This window comes from Buceros rhinoceros, unplaced genomic scaffold (assembly GCF_000710305.1).
Source record: "Buceros rhinoceros silvestris isolate BGI_N320 unplaced genomic scaffold, ASM71030v1 scaffold12470, whole genome shotgun sequence".
NCBI lineage: Eukaryota > Metazoa > Chordata > Aves > Bucerotiformes > Bucerotidae > Buceros > Buceros rhinoceros.
The window spans coordinates 34558-56000 of record NW_010391490.1 but is presented as its reverse complement, the minus strand read 5'-3'; the positions used below and the strand labels follow the sequence as shown (position 1 = coordinate 56000).

Below are 21443 nucleotides of genomic sequence, written 5' to 3'. Positions count from 1 at the left end.
TACAGAGCAGAATGCATTTTTTGGATGAGGACATGGTATTCAAGCTCTTGTATTCCCTGTGTCTGTAAGACTGCACAATGGAACTTCTCAAGTATTACTAGAGATTGTTCTACTCTGCATTGCAGCTTTACAGGGAGAATTGAGAAGCAGCCATCCTTAGGCGGTTCAGAAGGCCTGTAACCAGTAATTTGACCATAAAATTTTAAGTTGCTGCTGATACCTCTTATTGCCCCAAAACAAGAAGGAAAATGAAGGAGGGGGAGAGCACTCTCTACTCATCTTTAACTAACCTGAATCAAAGAGCTAATGAATACAGGAAACAATTGAGCTCTTTCCAGTTCAAAACAGACTCTTTTGTAGAAGGGACAGGTGACCTACTGCTGTGTAACATCCATTGAAGAACATTACATTAAAAAAAAAAAAGCCCAAACTGGTTATGTTTATTATTTTCCTTTTGCAATTTCTCTTAAAGCAGAAAGCATCTGGAAACAAATATACACATGCATGCTCACACATGCATGCAATGATCATTGCTGCATACCGTGTATATACTTATATAGAAAGACACCTGGGGCAAAGCAGGCTTCATTTATTACCATTTCATGTTAATAACCAGAGGTTTAAAGTCCTCCAGAATGACTTGTAAATAAACCGTGTCTTGGGGAAACTACCATGTGCGGCAGGTGACAGCACATGGGAGAAGAAAAAGATGATATTACTTTTTATTGCCTGCCTGACTGCTGAGCGCATCTGTAGTGGTACCAATGCATCCACTTGTGCTTGGAACCACAAAGTTTTGCAGGATGTAAGCAGAAGGGTTTCATTTTGTTGTTTTTTCTTGCCTATCCTCATGCATTCTTGGGAGCACAAGTTGGGACATAGCCTTGAACTCTACTTATTCTGGATAAGTTCATTCTCTGTCTCCTGGTATGGCTTCTTACACCTTCACTGATGGTAACAGGCACCCTCTGAGGGTGTTGGAAGTTTGGTTGGAGCTTAGGTGTGGTCTGGGCTGTCTGCAATGGTGGATCAAGGAGCCTACACTTCACTAATGGATCTAAAGTTAGGTGAGATAAATTTGGGTGTAAACATAGTGCCTGAAGAGACAGCCCATCTTACGCTGGGAAGTGTAAAGCAAGATACATGTTCATATATTCCAAAGAAAAAATTCGTATGTCACTAAATGATGAATTCAAGGAAATTAAAATTAGGGCTGAGATTCTAGTTTTTAATTCAGGCTACTGGGCAAATGTAATATTAGATTTTTACTTTTATTTTCAATTTTAAAATATTAAGGTATTCAGAATAAGACCATTTGTCCAATAGATTTCTCTTTCAATTGATCTTTTTTCCATCTTATTTTTCTTTTCTTTTTAACAGCTTCCCTCTGCCTCTTCCTTCAGAAACAATTTAGATGTCTCATGAACTCATTTATGTTCATTGTTTTAATGGCTTTCCCTTATAACTTATTCCATATGTTTTCTGGACATCATGGTTCTGAGCAACTTCCTCATTTGCTCCTTTTCCCTAGTTTTTAACATCTTTTTCATACCTTCTAACCATTCTTCTGGTTACAGTGATTTATTACCTCTCTAGTAATTAATAGCAACACTAACATAATTAAATATATGCATCAAAAGCATGTCCCTGCTGATGTCTTAAAATTCCAGTGAATTTGAATTACTGCATAAGTCAAAAAATGACTAATTTGTGTATTTGCAGGTGAACAGTATCGTGATAGCTTTAAATGCATTAATATAATTTGTGGTCATAAAAATCAGTGTTATTACATCATCACTCATGTTCTAACTTGTATTGCTGAGATTAGAGGTAGCTTTTGCATATAGCCAAAATCTAAATATCCTCCCCATGATTTATATATCGGGGTGCATCTGTAATTCAACTGTTTCTAACTTTGTGGCCAGCTCCATGCTTTCTCCAAGACAATATTATCTGTCTACAACTCTGTTCAACACTAATGGGACAGAGGAAAGTTTGTCAAGTCTGCTGAGGATTTCCTGATATAAGAGTTTTATTGGAGATACTATTAGAGAAGTCACTCCAGCTCTTAGACTGTGCATCTACAAATGACGTGCATTCATCTTTACCTTGATACTTGTTTGATTTTTTTAGCCAGTAACAGCTCCTTTTAATCTGTAAAGCATGCTTATATTATTTTATTAGATTTTGGATGAAAAAAAGAGAGTTCTGATGCTTGGTAAAATAAAAAGAAAAAGCAAACAAACAACAGCAGAAAGACGTGTTGGGGATGGAATTGTTGGCCTAGTGCTGTGGCTGGCCTGATCAGGACTGATCAGATGAAATAGCTGTGATACCTTCTAGTGATTTCTCTTTCATATGAATTTTATTTATGAACCAAAAAATCCCCCCTAGAATTTGAAATCATTGAACTACAGGCTCTTCCATAGAGACTGTGAAACAAAGTTTGGATTACTTTAGTACTCACTTTCCATGGACATAGGGAAATCCACAACTTAAATACTCAATTTGTTGAAAGGAACTCTTTTGCCAGGTGTTGGCACGTATTTTATTAGCAATTTCTGGAAAAGGGATCAAATTTTTTTTTTTTTGCACATAAAAGATATTTCAACTAATGAGTTCAGTGGTAGGAGATCAGTTATTTTCTGACATTTTCAGCTTATGTTATGTTTTTTCAGATTTTTTAAACTGAAGCTAAGTGCCAGCCACCATTATATGTGATAGTTGAACAAAGCACATAATGAGTTCCTTTGTGAAAACCAACAAATATACTTTAAAGTGCACTGCGTATTTTTTCTAACTACAGTGAGCTATTGAACACATATGCCCACCTTAGCTATTTTTTGTGGACTTCATAGTTCATATATGGCACTGCTGTATAAATCTAATGTTCTCTCACTTTTGCTGTCTCCCAAAATCAAGGGAAGCACACTTCTTGTCAATTCATGTGAGAAGATGGTGAAAAACTCACCTTTGTCATTGGCCTAGTAATGTGAGGAAGCTTAAATTCTCAGATGAGGTTGTGGAAATATCCTTTACCTCATGAATCAGTGGATGAGAGCTTCACCAATTGAATAAACAAGGGCCATTCAGTTTTCTGTGCAGTGTCCAGATGAGATCAGACCATAACCCTTCAGCTGTATGGGAAGTTTGTTGATTTTTTAAGGTGTGTGAGACAATGTGACCAAGATTTTTGGAAAGTGATCACATAGAATTAAGGTTCTTACTGGGAAACCTATACTCAACCTAGATTACGCTTGACATGCTCACAATCCTACTGAAAACAGGGACAATTATTTAGATGTCTAGTAGTGGACTAACTAGAGTCAGCCATTTTTGATATCTTGGCATTTACTTTTAACCCCCATAGAAAATACTGGCTGTTAGCAATTAATCAAAACCAGCAAGAGTCAAAAAAGACTCTCTGTTCCTGTGCATCTTTTTCATGTATCAACTGGAATTTATCTTTAACTTGCAAAAATAATGCCAGTAAGCAAGTCTTGGAATAAATGATATTGTAGCCTCTAGTTCTCCAAAGAGAACTTGAGGAACCTCACTGAAGTGTTTGATGCATAGTTATCTGCATGCTTTTACGGGATTTTGGAAGGTTTATTTCTTAATTGTAAGGTGTTCTTTAATTTAAAACTGCTCTGCGGTTTCCTGCCTTTCAGGCAAAATGACATAATCTTATGCAATGGATTGGGTTGTGCAGGTAAAGTCTCACCACCTTCTGGTAAAAAATGCCTTTTCAGCGTGCCATACCCACTACATTCCAAACACAGCCAGCTTGAAAAGTGCAAAAGAACATGAATAAAGTAGTTGGATCATAACTTTCATGTGCTAAACTTTACTTGTCAGTCCAGGTGCTACTTTTCCATAAACAAACTATTTTCCAGGTAACTGATATTTCATTATACTGGATTTTATTGGTCAGGCCAATTTGCTTATGCTTGTCTGTTTTGCAATTTCTTTAAAAAACAAATTGAGAACTTCGTGGCTAAGGTCTGAGCATGTCTTCAAAGGAGCTCCTTGGCTAGGCTTAGGCTACCTTGTCCAATATGCTGAACAAAATAAGTTAGAATTATGCTAAAAGGTGGAATCCAATGCTGGGCACTCATACGAATCGAATTTGCTCTGATTTGCTGTGCTGTATCAGTATGGCAGGAGGCAATTTTTTCTCATCTACGATGTGTCCCTGCTCGCTCACTCACTCTTACTTTTTTTTCTTTCCTCTCCCTCTCCCTCTCCCTCTCCCTCTCCCTCTCCCTCTCCCTTTCCCGTCTTCTTTTTTCTGTTTTTGAAAGAATTTTTTAGTGTTTCTGGTGGTTGGGAGAGGTGGATCCATGTTCTGGAGCTGATGACACTTTGGCAGCAGCAAACATTCCCTTCTTATGTCAAGGGGAAAGAGCTGACTGTAGCTGTGTATAACAAAAAAAGTGAATGTCCTTTCAGGAAACTTAGATCCTCACTTGTGTGGCAGGTTTGATGAGGGTTGAAGATTAGGGCCACAGCCACCAGCATCAGCTTGAAATATTAGTAACATCTGAGATCGTGTACCCCTGTAAGAAGGGAATTTGTAAGATGCAAATTTTTGTCATATCTGTCAAGTCCCTAACTTCAGATAATTTGCCTCAAAGGTGGAGGTAGTGTGAACAAATACCGAAGTGTGTTCAGAGAACTCATGGCACCCCAACATTTTTAGAGCTTCACTATTCATTACTTCCTGAAAATCAAACCAGTTTCTGTTCCAGACATTTCAGGTATGATGACATTGACAGATGCAAGAGGCAGAAGAAAATAGTGTGGTATTCTAAAGAGCATGTTTCGTTAGCTCTGCTTTTCTTCTATTGCAGTGTAGTTATAGGGCTGTTCTGATGGCATCTGGTGTGGGAAAGCATTAGTTTTCCTCTGATTTAGAACCTACACAGGAACGAAAATAGATGTAGGTAAGACTTCATTTACACTTAAAAAATTACAGAATAAAAATAATTCTTGGCACTTTTCTGTACATTTTTCTCACAGCATTTCTGTGATAGTGAATAACTCTTTAAGGATGAATCATGCACAATCTTCATTTCACAATGATCATAAAAAGCTCTAAGCAATAAAAACAAATACGTTTGGGAAAACCACAGTGATACAGGAGAAGAAAGCAAGGCCTAAATACTCATACAGCTGTGCGAAAAGAGGAATTTTTCCATGCCTACTTGGCTCTCTCTATACTTTAAATCTGATGTGATACAAACTACAAAATAACAAAACTTACATTATCAGTGGAGACATTTAGTAATTGGTTTGATCAAAGGAAGAGTGAACACAACGTGACATTTGAAAATATCTTAGGGAAATTGAATTTAAATAATTCACTTAGTTCTGTGAATAGTAACTTTTACAGCTGTAAAGCACACCCATCCAAATAGAAAAAATCTTGTGTTGCTTTTGGCAGCTTCTCCATTGTATTTGGATTGCTGGTATTTCACTGTTAAGGACCCTTGTGAGCCGGCACAGCGGTAAAGGAGTCCTTTGGAGCTATTCATGTTATGGATTAAGCGCATATAGCTACTTGGGGTTGTGCCTTGGGCCTCCGTCTCACGAGGGGAGTTATTCATATCCTTTGGAAAATGCTGTTGATAATTAGTGCTTTGTAGGGCGGTGAGCTCACTCCCATTACATAAGATTAGTGCTGTAATAAGGAGCTGGCTAGTGTCTGTGGCCAGATTGTCTGTCACTTGGAGAATGCTGCCAGCTAGGAAAGTAATGGGGCATATTGCCACTTTAAAAACTGTCCAGAGACTTTGTTAGCGTTAGTTTTATTTCCCTTTGGCATCGGACCATGTATGTTTTCTGTTTTGCAGTGCTGGACCTCAGGTTGTCTGTGTTAGGGAGGTACACTGAAAAAAAAAAAAACAACAAAACCCGCAAAACAAAACAGAAGTTTCATTCTGGCAAAACCAGAGTTCTCTAACTTGAGCAAATCTGTAACCTCACCCCTCTCAGAAAGAGTAGCTTTACTGAGCATAAAAACCTTCAAACAGCATGGAGTACTGTAGGGAAGGAGCCTGCCTCTGAGGGTTAAATAAAGCAAACAAGCTAAAATGTACTGTAGTCAGCTGCAAACAAAAAGCTCATTGTGCCCATGTCCCACAGGATCTTGGAGAAAGAGATTTTAAATCTACCAAATGTTTTGGTTTTGTGCTGCAGTCAGTCATTACAGCGTCTTTTTAAAATGCTCATTTGACCTGCATTTAAATGGAGGAGAACTATATAATGTTATTAATGACAGGTATATTTTTAGTTCAGTATGTCTTAGGCGGTAGGAAGGGTCTCTTGGACAAAATGGGGGTGTGTCTCATTTTTACCAGAGGCGTCAGCAGTTACTTCAGAGCCTTGCTATGGTTGGCTCTGGGCTAAAACTCTTCGACAGCTTCAAACCTGCAGTAACTGTGGACATAAATGACAAAGTGCAGGGTTTTCCTGGTAGCTGTGCACAAAAAGAATAAGTCACACCCCATGAAGTTTGCATCATGTTGATAATATGTAATTGTTAATGTGACTCCCAAAGAACATGGAGTGCACAACCAGTATTTAACATCCTACCATATATTTTCTTCCACAATAAAACACCTACCCATTGGCAAGACAATTTCACCAGTTCTTTGTCACTCATTTTCCAGCCTCTGTTGCTAAGGTGACTTCTGTAAAGCCCAGCACATGTAGCACCCACAAAACTGAACTATACAGTGTGCGAACCATGAAGAAAGTTATTACTCTGAGAAGACTTGGTACACAGCAGATAAAAGTCAATGGAGTTCTGTCCAGTGGTTTCACTTAGCTTTCAAAGAGTCGATAAAAGAGAGATCTTTTCTGAAAAATTACTATTTTGGAACTGGACCGTTAGTATGCGGGCTCAGTAGTGAGTAGACATTGCCATCTAGTGGGCGAGTCTTGCCCTGCTTAGTGGTTTCTGCTGCTCAGGAAAAAGTTGTCATACCCTGGTGGTAGTATGAAAAAATGTCAGAGCTAGTCATCTGCCCCACCACACGATCAACTATCCACAAGAGATAGCACTGATGGTGCTTTTTTGTTTCAGCTTCATCATCCAGCTTTTTCTATATATTTTTTTTTTTATTTCTTAGATTTCTTCCCCAACTTACTCATTATTGCATACATCTTACGGTTTATTCAATCTGCTATCAGCATTTGAGGATATTTGCGGATATACATGAGAGTATGTTATTTAGAAGTCCTTTTTTTGCAAGCTGTTGTGTAGGAATTCAAAGGTCTTTTTGATACAGCCCCCTGCTCGGTTACCAAACACCCTCTCAAATGAAATCTTTTGCAAAGGTCTTTAGCCAAGTTCCTTCTGGGAGTTTGTCTTGCTCACAGGATGGCTCTGTAAGGGGGAGTGTCGGGTGCCTGATCCAGATCCTGGGAGTTTCCCAAATCCCATACAGCTAATGCTCAGATCAAGGGTTTGAGGGAAGCCATTCAACTATGATCCACAAAATATCAGCATCAAGACATGTGATTTTTGTGTGTACTTGTAGATTAGTTTGAACATAGCATTTATCTTCAAATTGACTAGAGTTACTCCCAGCAAAGATTTACCAACACATTTAGCTTGGTCCCTCCTTCAGCAAGTTATTTTAGCATGTTTCTGAATTGTGCATGTGTTCTGCCCTACAGAGTTCAGGGAACCACCTATGTCTTTAAAGCAGGGTATATACTTAAGCACTCACTGAATGGAGTTTATAGTCTCATGAATGTTTTTGGTGAGTTCTCTCAGACTGGTCCCATTCATAAAATTACATAGAAAAATCCTTTGCAGTGCTGGGGTGAAATTAAGTGAAACACAGCCTATGCTGTAAGGTAGTTTCTTGTCTTTATCAATGTATAAATGCATTTAAATACTAGTTGACCTTAATGGAAGTATTTCAGACATTGCCAAATCTTCACAGTAATGTTTGATTTTTTTCTACCGAAAGGAAATGCAATCCCTTTCAAACTTCCCATGAGCGTCTCATGTAACAGAATCAGTGCAGTATAACAGCATGCGTCACAAATGAAGATTTTCTGAACTGCTTCATATACTCATTGTAACCTTGTGTTGATCTTGTTGTACTTCTACCAACCTATAAAACTGGATAATTACCAGGACTTACTGAAAGCGAGGTGTAATTTTTAGTTAAGCTATCCAACTTTAACAGAACCTCCACAGCAGGGCACTTGTTCAGGGGCTTTCCTGATAAAGATTTCTAGAAATTTGTCAGCTATTGGGAAAAAAAGTGTATTCCTGTTCTTAGCAGAGTTATGGGAGTGGGCAGGGATGGGGAGGACAATAGTTAATAAGCTTTCCAGTTGTAGTTTCAGCTTGTTTGGTGATAGATACCAGGCAGAAAATGTTGCTTTACTTTAAGGTGAAATGGCACAGAGAGTATCCAGACAGTCATTCCCTACATCTTCCCTCATTTTGTTTTTTTTTTTTAATTTGCCATCAGTCTTCCACTAAGAAGCAATCAGATAGGGAAGCAGCCAGAAGGAAGAAAATAAAAATCACACTGGAAATTAGAAGTTCCAAAAAGCGCCAAGACAGATTTAAGGTTATTTATACATGCTGAAAACATGCTACCTTTTCTCAGATAGAAAAGTACTAGCCCTGTAAATCTCACTAGACATACTTCAAGTAAATTATTTCCTAGCTTCAGCTATGTACGAAAGATTTTGGCCTTTACACAGTGAGGGCGTCAAGCAGTAAAGTTTTGTTTGCATCAGTAGTTTATTTTGCTGGGCTTGACTAAACACAGTGCTTGTTGACTATTTTGGAATGCAAAATCCAAGTGATTGATCTCAGCCACTTGGTGCACTTTTGGAGATAAAGTAGTGGTGGAAATTTCCAAATGAGAGTCACAAAGATGAGACAGTGTTTACTCGTAGTTTCACCTCGTCAGGGCAAGCATCTGAGAGAGCTGAGTGCGTTACTTATTAATTAGGAAATTAGTTCCTCAAATACGGCTAGTTATCTAAAAATTTAAGTAACAAATCTCCCACAAGGTAGGACCTTGTTCATGATGAGAAGTCCACGCTCATTCAGTTCAATTAGCAGCCATGTGAATGAGAAAAAGTAGTGACTAGCCAATAAAGTTATCTGCTTTACACTTCTTGCTGTATTCTCAGCTTCCTTAAACTCAGTTTATGTGAATAGTCAGCTTGTCACCCAACTTGCAGATTACGGCTGTGAGTTAATTCAATGCTGCGTAAAGAAATCCTCCCCCAAAATGTGGAACTTAATCAAATGTCTTCATGGGCTTTTGTAACCATCATATCCAATCTCCTCCTGCGAGGCAAGAAAATACATTGTCACTGTTTTACAGACCAGGCATCAGCTAGCCAAATGCATTGTCTAACGCCACGTAGGAAGCCTGAAGAACTGAATGTCTCAGATGCAGCTCTACCCCATGGACCATCCGCACTCTTTCTGTAGGAAATGTTCAGTTTTCCCTAGCAGAGGAAGCTAGAATGAGTAAATCCAATGTGTCAATGCAGGCTTTAGCTTCAAGAAAAAAACTGTGCAAGACTGATTCCTTAATTATTATGGTATAATTAAAAGCACAAAGAATCTCACAGGAGCTCCAGTTTTCACCCTGAAATGATGGCAAGACCAGACTAGTGGTATGGCTCCCAAATGATCAAATAAATATACACGGACCAAAATCTTCTCCCTGAGGCTAGGTCCTGTAGTTGCCTGATTACACAGAAACCTCATTTTTTTAATAAAATAACCCAAGCATCTTGTCATCGCGGATGTTGAGGGTTTTGCAGAGTGGCTGGTGCAGTGGTGTCTGCCTGAACCTGAGGTGTGTGCTTCCAGCCTTCACCCTCCTGCACTGATTTGAATTTCCCTCTCCATGGCCACCTCAGCAAAGCATGAGTCATAGCTGGAGGAGAAAGGTGTAGTGGGCCAAACTTCCTCTGAAGTACATTTTTTGTCATGTACATAATTAAAATTGTAATGTACAGAGTGGACGTACTTTGCGTTTTAATCCAGGGGTAAACTTCACATGAGTTATGGTAATATTGCTTAAAAAACAGAGTAGTAATAGGTTTTAACTCCCCCTGTGCGATTACCAGTGGAAGTATTTCTGTTGAGAACTAAAAGGGTTGTAGCAGCTTTTCTTCAACGTATTAACATAGCCTGTGATTCTGTTTAGGTTTTCAGAAACATAAGTCATAGCTTATGAATGATGCAGCTAAGAGTATTGCTAAAGGTGCTGTCGGGCAAAAGGATGTATTCATCTTTATCAATTCAAACACAGTGCTCCTTAGTGTGATTCCGTTGGTCTGCTGAGACAGTAACAGTTTACATGAAGATATAACCTAGCAGCAGGGTGGCTGAAACGATGCCAGCAGTTTTTGGCTCATCTGAGAAAATGGCTGATCTTTTTTGGATGTGATCATAAAGCCTAAACAAACCTGAATGGTACATGTTGCCAAGGAATAAAGTTAGTTTTTTTTCTTTTTGTACAATAAACTTCTCTAAAAGATGGTAACACATTGAAATAGCAGGATCTTAAATGACATAGCCACTTTAAAAAGGGCATCGTGTCCAGGGTGTTTTGAGCAGTATTTCCCAACAGAATAATTATGACCTGAATAACCTAGATGCGTATTGGACTTACTACAAGGGTAAAGGAGTCTTTATGCTTAGCGCACTTGGGATAAGAGATTGTAAGGGACACCTTTGAAAACACACTGTACAAATTAGTATGTGACTTAGGGGATTTGGTTCTTTCTCATTAAACTTTTGCTGTGCTTACTGGAGATAGCACAGTCACCCCGGATTTACACTAGTGTAAAATGGGAACCAGAATCATGTAATCCATGAGAGGAAAGCAAGATTTGTCTAGCAACTTACTCCACTCAAACTGTGAGAATCTTTTTGTATCGTTACATTATCAGTGGCTAAATAAGGAATTGAAAAACTACAGAAGAGCTGGGTGGAGACCTAAGAAAGCAATTCAGCAGTCTGGAACTTCCTCTGCTAAGCGATTCTGGCACTAAACCCCAGCAAAATCAGAGTTACTCAGCCAAAATAAATCTGTGCAATGACGGTATCAGATGTGAGGTAACAGCAAGTCACGCTGGAGGATATCAGACATTCTTGAATAAACCTCACGGCCTAGATACAACCCTTTGCAATTACGTTGCAGCCCTGCCAACAAAGCAAACACAAATTTTGGAGTCATTACGGCAAGTAAGAGCATAAGGAGTCTACGTGCTTAGGGTGGGAGCTGGCAAGCTGCTAATCACCTTCAGCTCACACTCCCCCAGTAGCCATTAAACAGCCTTCATTCCCACACTCTGGAAGCAAACAGCTCTCTAGTATCATTTCCACAAGAAACAGCTGCAAGGATTGATGGTATCTTTCCTCTGCTGTCAGGATGTTATTGATCAAACTTTTCTACCATTAACCTGGCTTTTTTCTTTAGTTTTGCTATGTGTCTGTGTGTTGGGGCATATTCTTGAAAGCGATGGGATTGCCTCAGCTTAAGAAGTTGCTGCCCATCATCTGAGCAGTATGAAAACTATGCAAATGTTCATGACTTACATTAGCAAATCCTGCTTTTCAGTTGAATTGGGGAGTAAGACACTCAGAGGTGAAAGTGAGAGGTGATCACTTCTTGCTATTTACTCCATCTCCGCAACACTCAGACAGACTTCCCAGCAGTGTGAGTGAAAACTACACCAATTTTCCTTTGGTGCCTTATACTTTGCGGTGCTGCTCTTGAAGGTCCATCACAGCCCCCTGCTGTAGAGGAGATGGAGCAGGTATCTGGGGCAGTACCTTCGGCAAGCCTAAGCCTTCAGTGTGGGCGTGCCCTCAGCTATCCTGTGTTTAGCTGGCAGTAGCTTTCTATGTTGTGGTAGTATGACTTTTTCTGATTGGGTTCCTGCATCCCTAACCAGCTCTGCTGTAAAAAGATGCTAGACCTTTAGGTCAGCAGCCATTTTAAAATACCCTTTTGGAAAAGGGGTCTTGGAGCATTCTATGTTACGTTAATACACGTATTAATACACGTACACCCATGCATGGGCATACTCCTTCCTCCCTGTTTTCCTTCTTGCTAGCTCAGGAGATCACGCAGAGCTTGCTTTTCTTTTTGGCACTAGGTGTTGCAGGAAGACCCCCCACACTGCGGAACCAATTTGATTCATATGTGTGGCATTTGGCTACTGTGCTTACTCTGATTTATAAGCTAATGTGAAATGCTGAATTCTGGGCATGAGTAGACGTGTTAGTGTGTATTGCAGTTTAGGACTATCAAACACTGAAATGTAGAGATGGAATTAAGTAAGTTCCACATAAAAAATGGGATATTTTATTAGCGGTAATAAATTCAGAGCAGAACAAATTTATTTAGATCATGATTGTTAAATTGTTTGGATAATTAAAACCTGTGATGGGTAAGATGACATGAGGTAGGAAAAGGTTAAGTATTTAACTCAGTTTTTTCATACTTCGATTCATGGTATGGTAAATACTACTTGTGTGTGGTATGTTAACTTTATTTCTAAAATGTGTTTGCCCAGGCAGGGAATAGTCATTATTTAATAAAGTTAAGAAATTGGAAAGCTAAACTTTTATGACATTCATATGGACCAGCTCTACACAGAAAGATGTAAGCACTGAGGAAAATATAAGCACTGTAGAAACAGTGTCATTTTGACCATACAAGGGGCTAACTGCCTGGTTAATGTTTGGCTTTTATGTGAATTCCAGTTCTTTCAGATATCTATTTTTATCCTTCATTAAATTCTTTTTGGAGTGACACTACAGAAATCCCAAAGAAAATTGCTAGGAACAGTTTCTCAAATCTTCTCGGGTTTTTTTTCGTAATATTATGCTAATCTCAAATTACTCTGCTTCTTTGGGGATCAAGATGAAATAAGAAGTGGGATAAAGATTATTCCACCTCTGCTGACTGCAGGGACAGTAGGCTGTATGTCCCCTATCAGGGACTAATGCATAGATTTTCAGTTGGTGTTACACTCCCTTTAATTCTATTTTTTCTTGCTTATTGATTGGAAAAAGACTGAATTCTCCCTAATTTTAACCCAAAAAAGACATTATGAAATGGTGACCTTAGCCTTGAAAGAGTTCATTCTACGGTGGAATAAATGCGGGATTAGCCCATGCACGGAGCTGAGCACAAGCCTGCCAGCAGCCAGCAACCCCAGCTCTGGGTAGGGACATATCTTTAGATAGAAGCAGCATAGCTAAGTAAACGCAGACCTCTTTGTAGCCAGCTTGGATCCCAAGAACGGAGACTGGCCAAACTGATATGCCAGATGTGTGTCCCAGGCGTAGGGCTGAGAAACTTTTTTTTTTTTTACACTAAAAATATTTTTCATCCATTTGAAGGTTTGAATTTTTTTGTTACATACTGACAAGCAGATTTCTACTTTTAAAATCAGTGTGCCAGTCTCTGGGTTTATTCAAATATATATTAATAGATGTCTGGAGTTAGTTTTTTTACAGAAAGCAGAGTCTAAATCATCCTTTCTGAAGCTGAAAGGCTGCTGCGTGTGCTCAGTCTGCCACCTAGGCATTTTTAATGGAAATGTCAACCTGCAATGATCTGGGGGCACATTCTGACACCTTCACTTGATATTACACCTAATTCTGCACGTCATCCTATTGAATGACTTCATTAAATGAGGTCAGAGAATAAATAATTTGAATCTGAGAACATTGCCTATAATTAGCCACTTAGTAGATGTGGCCTAGTGAGGGTCATGGGCTATTTCCTGGCATTCCACTTCATGTCTGTCTACGTATGAAAGTGTGTTTCAACACACTCAGGATCAGATTTTTCTTGTGCTGAATTGCATCACTTTGTTTTATTCACCTGACATCAGTTTACCGCGAGAAGTTAGATCAGTATATTTTTTTCCATTGAGATAATCTGCTAATAGATTGGGAAGGTATTATAAATTTAGCTTTGTTTAGTTTGTGCTTAACAGCCTGAATCAAACAATTGAGGTTGCTCTTCACCAAAGGTAATATTGTGTATTCCTCTGTAAAATGGAATGTAAATATACTCCAGCACTGGAACTAACGGTTTTGCTCCTCTTTTCTGCAGCAATATGAGAACTGGCGACCAAACCAGCCAGACAGCTTCTTTTCTGCTGGAGAAGATTGCGTTGTTATAATATGGCATGAGAATGGGCAGTGGAATGATGTGCCATGCAATTACCACCTTACCTATACCTGCAAGAAAGGAACAGGTACAAATTTTCCAGTTACAATGGCATAATTCTCTAAGTTTTATAACTTAATATGACAAAGTCTAGCTGATTTCTGGTGATCAGTATGGTCAGCCCTCAAATGAGTTAGCCTCACAAAGTCATTCTTCATCTGTTTCTACTTATTACATCTCCACTTAATCTGTTCTTGAGTCAAGCACAGAAGTGTACACAGTTGAAACTCTTAGAACCAGCCAAATTTATTCTTAGGTACAGATCTCAGCAAAAGAGGGACTCATGTGCCTGGCAGGCCTTGTCTACTTGCATAACATGAAAATATTGCCAACTCTTCTTTTACTGGGATGGCATCACTGTGAAGCATAGGGGCAGCAGAATGTTAGTGGGCACTCAGAGCAGGCAGCTGACCATTGGTATCATAGAATCATACAATGGTTTGGATTGGAAGGGACCTATAAAGCTCATCTAGACCAACTCCCTGCAGTGAGCAGGGACTTCAACAAGATCTTGTTGTTCAGAGCCGCATTCAGCCTGACCTGGAATGTTTCCAGGGATTGGAGCATTTACCACCTCTCTGGCAACCTGTGCCAGTGTCTCACCACCCTCACCATAAAAATTTTCTTCCTTAATCTATTCTAAATGTCTCCTCTTTCAGTTTAAAGCCATCACCCTTTGACCTGTCACAACAGGCTTTGCTGAAAAGACTTGTCCCCACCTTCCTTATAGGCCCCCTTTAATTTCTGGAAGGCTGCAATAAGTTCTCGCCAGAGGTTTCTCTTCTGGGGTTAGCTTTTCAGCTTCAGTTGAGCATGCTTTTCACCCATCAAGTAATGCTGACTTTTGTCTTCCTCTTTTCCAAAGCCATCTAGATTAATGGCACCACTGGAACCTGAAAAGCACATTTGGTTTATATACTGTTAGAGCTCATACAGGAAGCTTGACTGTCACCAGGAGCTGTACAGCAATACTTCAGGAATTGCTTCTGCCTCTTCAGGCTGTGAAAGTAAAGAAGCAGCCAAAATCTTGTGTGCACTCCATTGTTCTCAATTACCACGTACAAATTTTGTTAGCATATTCTCTGGGCCTTGACAGATAAAACAGTTTTAAGTACTTTAAATAGCCTGTTGTTGAAGAAGACACGAGAAATATTGAAAATCAGACTTTTTTCTTAAATTATTAATAATAAGAAGTAATAACTTAGCTGGTGTTCAGGTTTTGCAGCTTTCCAGTGAAAATCACTTAGTCATATGAGTTTGCCAACTTTTTGGCTCAAATTTACATCAGAAATTTAAAACAGAAAGGCAATACTCCCCATGCTATCTTCAGTTTTTCAATTTTCATCGTTACTGTTCTTGGTCTACAAGAAAAGACTAATTTCCTTGTCTGTATTTCGATGCGTCTCTTGGGAGACTAACTGAGGTCCCTTGACATCTTCCCTTAGCCAGGGTTTAGAGGTCAGTACCATATTCAGAAGTGCATTTACAAACTGATGTTTTGGGTTATGTTCTCTCTTCCTTTCAGTTGCTTGCGGTCAGCCTCCTGTTGTGGAAAATGCAAAAACCTTTGGGAAGATGAAACCTCGTTATGAGATCAACTCTCTTATTAGATATCACTGCAAAGATGGTTTCATCCAGCGTCATATTCCAACCATCCGGTGTCAAGGAAATGGAAGATGGGATATGCCTAAAATTACTTGCATGAATCGTGAGTTCTTTGAAAGCAAACCAGGATCAGAAACAATAGGCTAATTTAAGATCAATAAATAACAAACATATATTTTAAGAGAAGCGCAGATCTCATAGGATGGATTATGACAGCAATACTGCTCACTGTGTCTGTAGAAAAAAGCCTCAGGCCTCCAAAGCTAATGAAAATGTTCCATTTCTGTTTTTACAGAAGCCACACTTATAAAGCCCTGGAAATCAACAGGTTCCTAGTAACACTAACAATCCTTTCTGCCAGTGTGGTCTAACTGTGTGTAAGAGATGCTTCTGTCTGTAACACAGTGATAGTACCAGTTAATCATTTTTAAACCTTCTAATTAATCAAGAATAAATGGAACTGTAATGCAAAGTACAGCCAGCCCAATCATAATTTTTAATTTCCCTCTTTTCCTCATTCTCATTGCAGCATCCACATACCAAAGGACTTACTCTAAGAAATACTACTATAAACATTCGGCATCAGGAAAGGGATCATCGTTAAATTCGTCAAAACACTATCATCGCTGGATCAGGACATGGCAGGACTCAAGGCGCTGAGAGCTAAATGGTGAATGGGGATTTCCACCATTTCAGCCAAAGTCATAACTTTCTGTGCCTTTTCTATCACTTATAGGAGTATTATCAAACTGTTTTGAAACTATGGACTGCGGTATTCACAATGCATTTTGCAAAAGTATGGTGTTTATCAGAAAATCTAAAAATGAAAAAAAAGGAGAAGTGCTTATGGGGATAAAAGGAAACCATTTCCAGCCTATAAAGATTATTACTTTTCTATATGCCATCAGTGTGGACCATTTGATGATATGAACCAACCTTCTGCAATATTTAAACAGCTCGAATTTAGCACCAATGAAAATGTAAATAAGATGATTTTAATATTGTTTAATTGTGTGTTGTTTTTAAAATCCTGTATATAAAATGAAAAGTCACACTAATTTCAGGCATATTTATGGTTAGAATGGCCTCAGAGGTCTTGAGTCATTTATGACGTTATTTTTATGTTGTTTACCTAGGCTGGAAATGGTTGAAATAATTTCGCTGACTGAGATTTGCTGTTATCAGGTGAAGATAAACACAAAAGTGACATGACTTTTTTTTTTTTTTTTTAAATGGTAACTGTGCCAATTCCCATCCAAGGTGCAGTTTGAGTCCATGTGATGCTAAGTTTAGACAGAGCACATAAAAGTGGCAAGAGGCATGAACTAGGGACTGCAATGTGGAACTTTTTTTCTGCTCTCCATTCCAGCTTCACCATTCATGAGACAGGACTGCATGGAGGAGTTTTGTACCACAAGGAGGGCCTGTAAAAATCCAAGTGCTAATACATTAACTTTATCAAACAGGGCCACTTTTTCGAAAAGATAAAATGGAAGAAAAAAAAGAAAAAAATTTACTTTTACGACATTAACCACAAGGTCTATATTACAGGTCTCTCCATTCTAAAATGGAGATAGACCTGGTGTTTGGGGGATTTTTTTTTTTGTAAAAAAAAAAAAGAAAAAAATTTACTTTTACGACATTAACCACAAGGTCTATATTACAGGTCTCTCCATTCTAAAATGGAGATAGACCTGGTGTTTGGGGGATTTTTTTTTTTGTAAAAAACAAACAAAAATCAAAAAAGTAAATAATTTTGTATATATAACCATTTTTTAATCTTTTTATAAAGTAATGAATGTTTGTGTATGAATGCTGCAGCTGTGAAGCGTACATAAATAAATGAAGTAAGCCATACTGATTTAATTTATTGGATGTTATTTTACCCACGCAAAGAAGATTAAAAGAGCTCACCAGTGCAGTATTAGCCCCTGAGCTCCACTTTGGAACCATCTTTTAGTTCAACTGCTATTTCCCTGGAGAACAAAACTCCTGCTAAACAGGATCATTTGTTTGCGGTTAGATGGGTGAGAACGGTGTGACTTACAGAAGAATCAGCATCTTGGCTTTCTAGAAAGAAGTGTGTGCAAAGAGATTATAGGTTGTAGTTGGTGCAGTGTGAACGTAGGAGTTTTCTATTGTGATTTCTTACCCTGGTCAGCTCGACGACTGACCTGGATGTGTACAGTAAGTGTAGAAGGTAATGTTTAAAACAACCTCTCCACAGAAAGGACTGTTATTTCTGCAAAGTGCCTTGCACACCTTTGGGCACAGGACATAAAAAAACCAAGCAACAACAACAACAAAGGGAAAATAAAGAACAGTAAGTTCTCTATGATAAACCTTTTAAAATAACATTACAAATACAGACACAGATGGGAGGTTTACGCCTTTGTGCTAGCGTGGGGATATGATGCAAAAAGTTGAAAGGGAAAAGAATAGAAACCCAGCCAACATGTAGGAGTTTGTACTAGGCAGAGCTGCCTGTGGAGTGACTTTGCCATAGCTCATTGGGACCAGAAACCACAGTTCCAGACAACACCTCTTAAGAAATTGCAGTGACTGCTCCCTTGAGTTTACCCAACCTTCTTGCATTCAGCATGGCACTGCGTCACTGTGTTGGCTGGTTCATTCTGTACCCCTCGCCCCCAAACAATGCACATAATTCTCTATTTATATTATTACCTTGTATAGTGTATAATGTGAATGTCTGGTTTTTTGTGAATGAAAGTCTAAAATCTTTGTAACTTTTATATCTGCTTCTGTTTCACCAAAGAAACAAGGTTTAGCTATACTGTGACTTGTCTTGTTATTGCATGTCTTCCTGTTTAAATCTATGCAATGTGATTTTTTTCATATGAATACAACTAAGCTGTCAGGTACTTCACAATTATCATGGACCTAGTCAAGTGCCCACCGGAGTCAAAGAGAGTCAGCTGGCTGAACTTTAGTAGGTGATGGATTTGACTTTATATGAGCAGCTCTAGGGGATATTTTAAGATATGCATTGTATGTTTTGAAGTTGATTATTGCTTGTATAAGTCAAGGCTCTGCTCATAAATATACAGTATTCTACACATCACTTCCTTGTACCAGAAACATACAGAACAGAAAATATATTTTAATGCTTTTCAAACTTTCTCACCATATGTATAAAAAACCCTGCATAGATTTGTTGTTTTCTTGTCTACTTGTTGGATTTAAACAATGTTGTAAGGCATTCAGATAACATTGTGATTGTAGTTTTAAATAGGTTAGATACAGTGCTTATATTGACTTTTTTTCACCTCCTTCTATTATGCATAATAAAATAGGACTGACAACATTCCTTATTAAAAAAAAAAAAACAACCAAAAAGACCTGTTACCCATGCTTGTTTATTTAGACAGAATATGGAACTTACTCAGCTCTGGAGACTTTTTCTAATGCTGATATAAACCCCCAATGCTCCAATATGAACTGGTTGAAAAATGCATCCCCTTATATCACAAAGTTAGGTCTGCTTCAAAGAGAGGGTGTTATCACAGTGATCGCTGGAGCATCTCTGAACTCCAGTACGTGGAATTGTTCTGAGATTGGAGAACAGGGATAGAAAACAAAACTCAAAGAGTTAAATACAGATTTTCTTGCCTTTTAAGTCAAACCAGAATTCATTTTAATTTATTTTTCAAAGTAACCCTGCATCTACTGCAGACAGAGAAGTGTCCGCTTTAGATTGTGCTTTACATGTACAGGCAAAGCAAGTATCAGAGTGTTTTTCCTGTAGTGATTTTCTCCTGTTGCATAAGTCTTAAACAGTTTGTCTCTACCAACACACTGTTAGACATTTAAGAGCATGCAGAAACAGCTGTAGACTAGGAGATGGAAGGGTTAGGAGAGGATGGGGCATTGTTAGGCAAAGTCATTAACTTAGAGGAGTTCAGATGTGCACTGCACCACATTGGGTGGCCAGCAGCACATGGAGTGTCTGGTTCAGCCAAGGCTTGGGCTGCAGGTTTGTGCACTGAGCTCAAAATGCCACATGAGAGCAGATGCATTTTGTGTGCAGACTTCGTGACAACCTCTGCAGACTGGCTATTGTTATTGTGATCATCTTCCTATCCCTTCAGATATTGTCAGGTGTTGACTTCCCAGCATGAACCTCAGAGCACGGAGTTCACCTCCTGCAGAGGTTAGCACCACACAGGATAGAAATAAGACGGGCCACCCATTTTGGCAGAGCTTCTCAAATAGCAAGAGAAGGGCATGGTTAGTGGAAACATTCCTGTAGTCCAGATACACGCTGAAAGATGCACAACTTTGAAGCGAGAGAATAAGAGACAGCCCCCTGGTGGCAGATGTCCTTAAGGGACATGGAATTTTGTGGGCTCTTTCTTGACAGAGATGTCACTGCAAGTAGCAACTCTTTAGAGACCGGGGATAGATGAACCATTGAGAAGAAAACACAGTCCCTGGAAGTGCAGCAGGTGGGCCAGCAAGGTACAAACAGGCTGGCAAGGGACTGCTGATGGAGAGGGTGGTCTTCACAGAGGGCTTTGCTGGCAGATACTGCTTTGCCAGGGCAGTAACTGAAAGAACATTGTCTGAGGTTCAACTTATGGCTAAGGTTAAGGTCTATGTCTGTAATTCTTACTAAAGCAAAAAGTCTTCATTTCTGTAGGCAACATCTTTTTTCTGAGCACATGCAGGAGCCAGCACATGCAAGCAGAGACATTCAGTGGCAACGCGAGACTAAAACTGCAACAGCTTGTGCAAATTTAGGCTGTAAAAATCTCAGCAGCACAGCAGCCTGGGGTGATCAAGAAGGAAGTGAAGCAGGAGAAGGAGGAGCAGCTACCACCATAAATGCTATTATGTTACTTTCGAAAACCTGGATCCTGCTAAAAGCATGACTTGTCAATGTAATTAAATCTTCAGTGAAGCTCTGCACCTCTGCTAAGTTTGGGGGTTGAAGTTTTTTTCCTTATTTCCACATCGCAAATGTTGACTTTTTGCATTTGGAAGCACTGTATTTTTGTCTGCAAAGAAGCCTTCGTAGAATCATAGACGGTTTCAGGTTGGTAGGGATCTTGAAGATCATCTAGTTACAATCCCCTTACCATGGGCAGGGACATCTGTTGTTCTGTCTCACCAAAAAAACCCCAACCCTGTATGGTTCCTCCTCAGCATGAGTAGGGCAGCTGAAGGAGCAGCAGCTGCAAAGATGCCTCCTAGGGCTTCTAAGCAGTTCTGTGAACCTCAGTGGCATTTGTAGGCAGAGGGGTATGAAACACTTCTGGTGTGAAGCTGGGCTATTTCTTAGTCCAGATGGTATGGTAAAGGGTGTTGTGTTCTTTGCTCAGTTAAAAGGCTAGCAACATGATATCCTGTCCCCCAGAGGCAGAAGACGACTCAAACTGTCTGTAGACTTCAGCTCTCGAGGTAGGAAATTTCTCCTTCACCAGGAAGTGTTCAAGGTGTTGCATACCAAAAATGACTGGGAAAATCTCTAGGTTCAGTGCAACTGTGTTAATGCATGATGGCAAATGTATTCTTTTTCAGAGAAAACATGCAACTTGTGTTCCTGACAGTAAGCAGGAA

General features: G+C 39.2%; 1 protein-coding gene across 1 annotated transcript in view; it reads left to right on the top strand.

The window, feature by feature from the left end:
- The window catches only part of LOC104498574 (versican core protein-like), an 84192-nt gene extending 66756 nt beyond the window's left edge, over positions 1-17436 (top strand). The window contains exons 11-13 of the mRNA XM_010141976.1: positions 14142-14286; positions 15784-15966; positions 16393-17436. Of these exons, the coding sequence (XP_010140278.1) occupies positions 14142-14286; positions 15784-15966; positions 16393-16523 (459 nt within the window). The 3' untranslated portion in view covers positions 16524-17436. The remainder of the gene's footprint in view (positions 1-14141; positions 14287-15783; positions 15967-16392) is intronic.
- The last annotated feature ends 4007 nt before the right edge of the window (positions 17437-21443 follow it).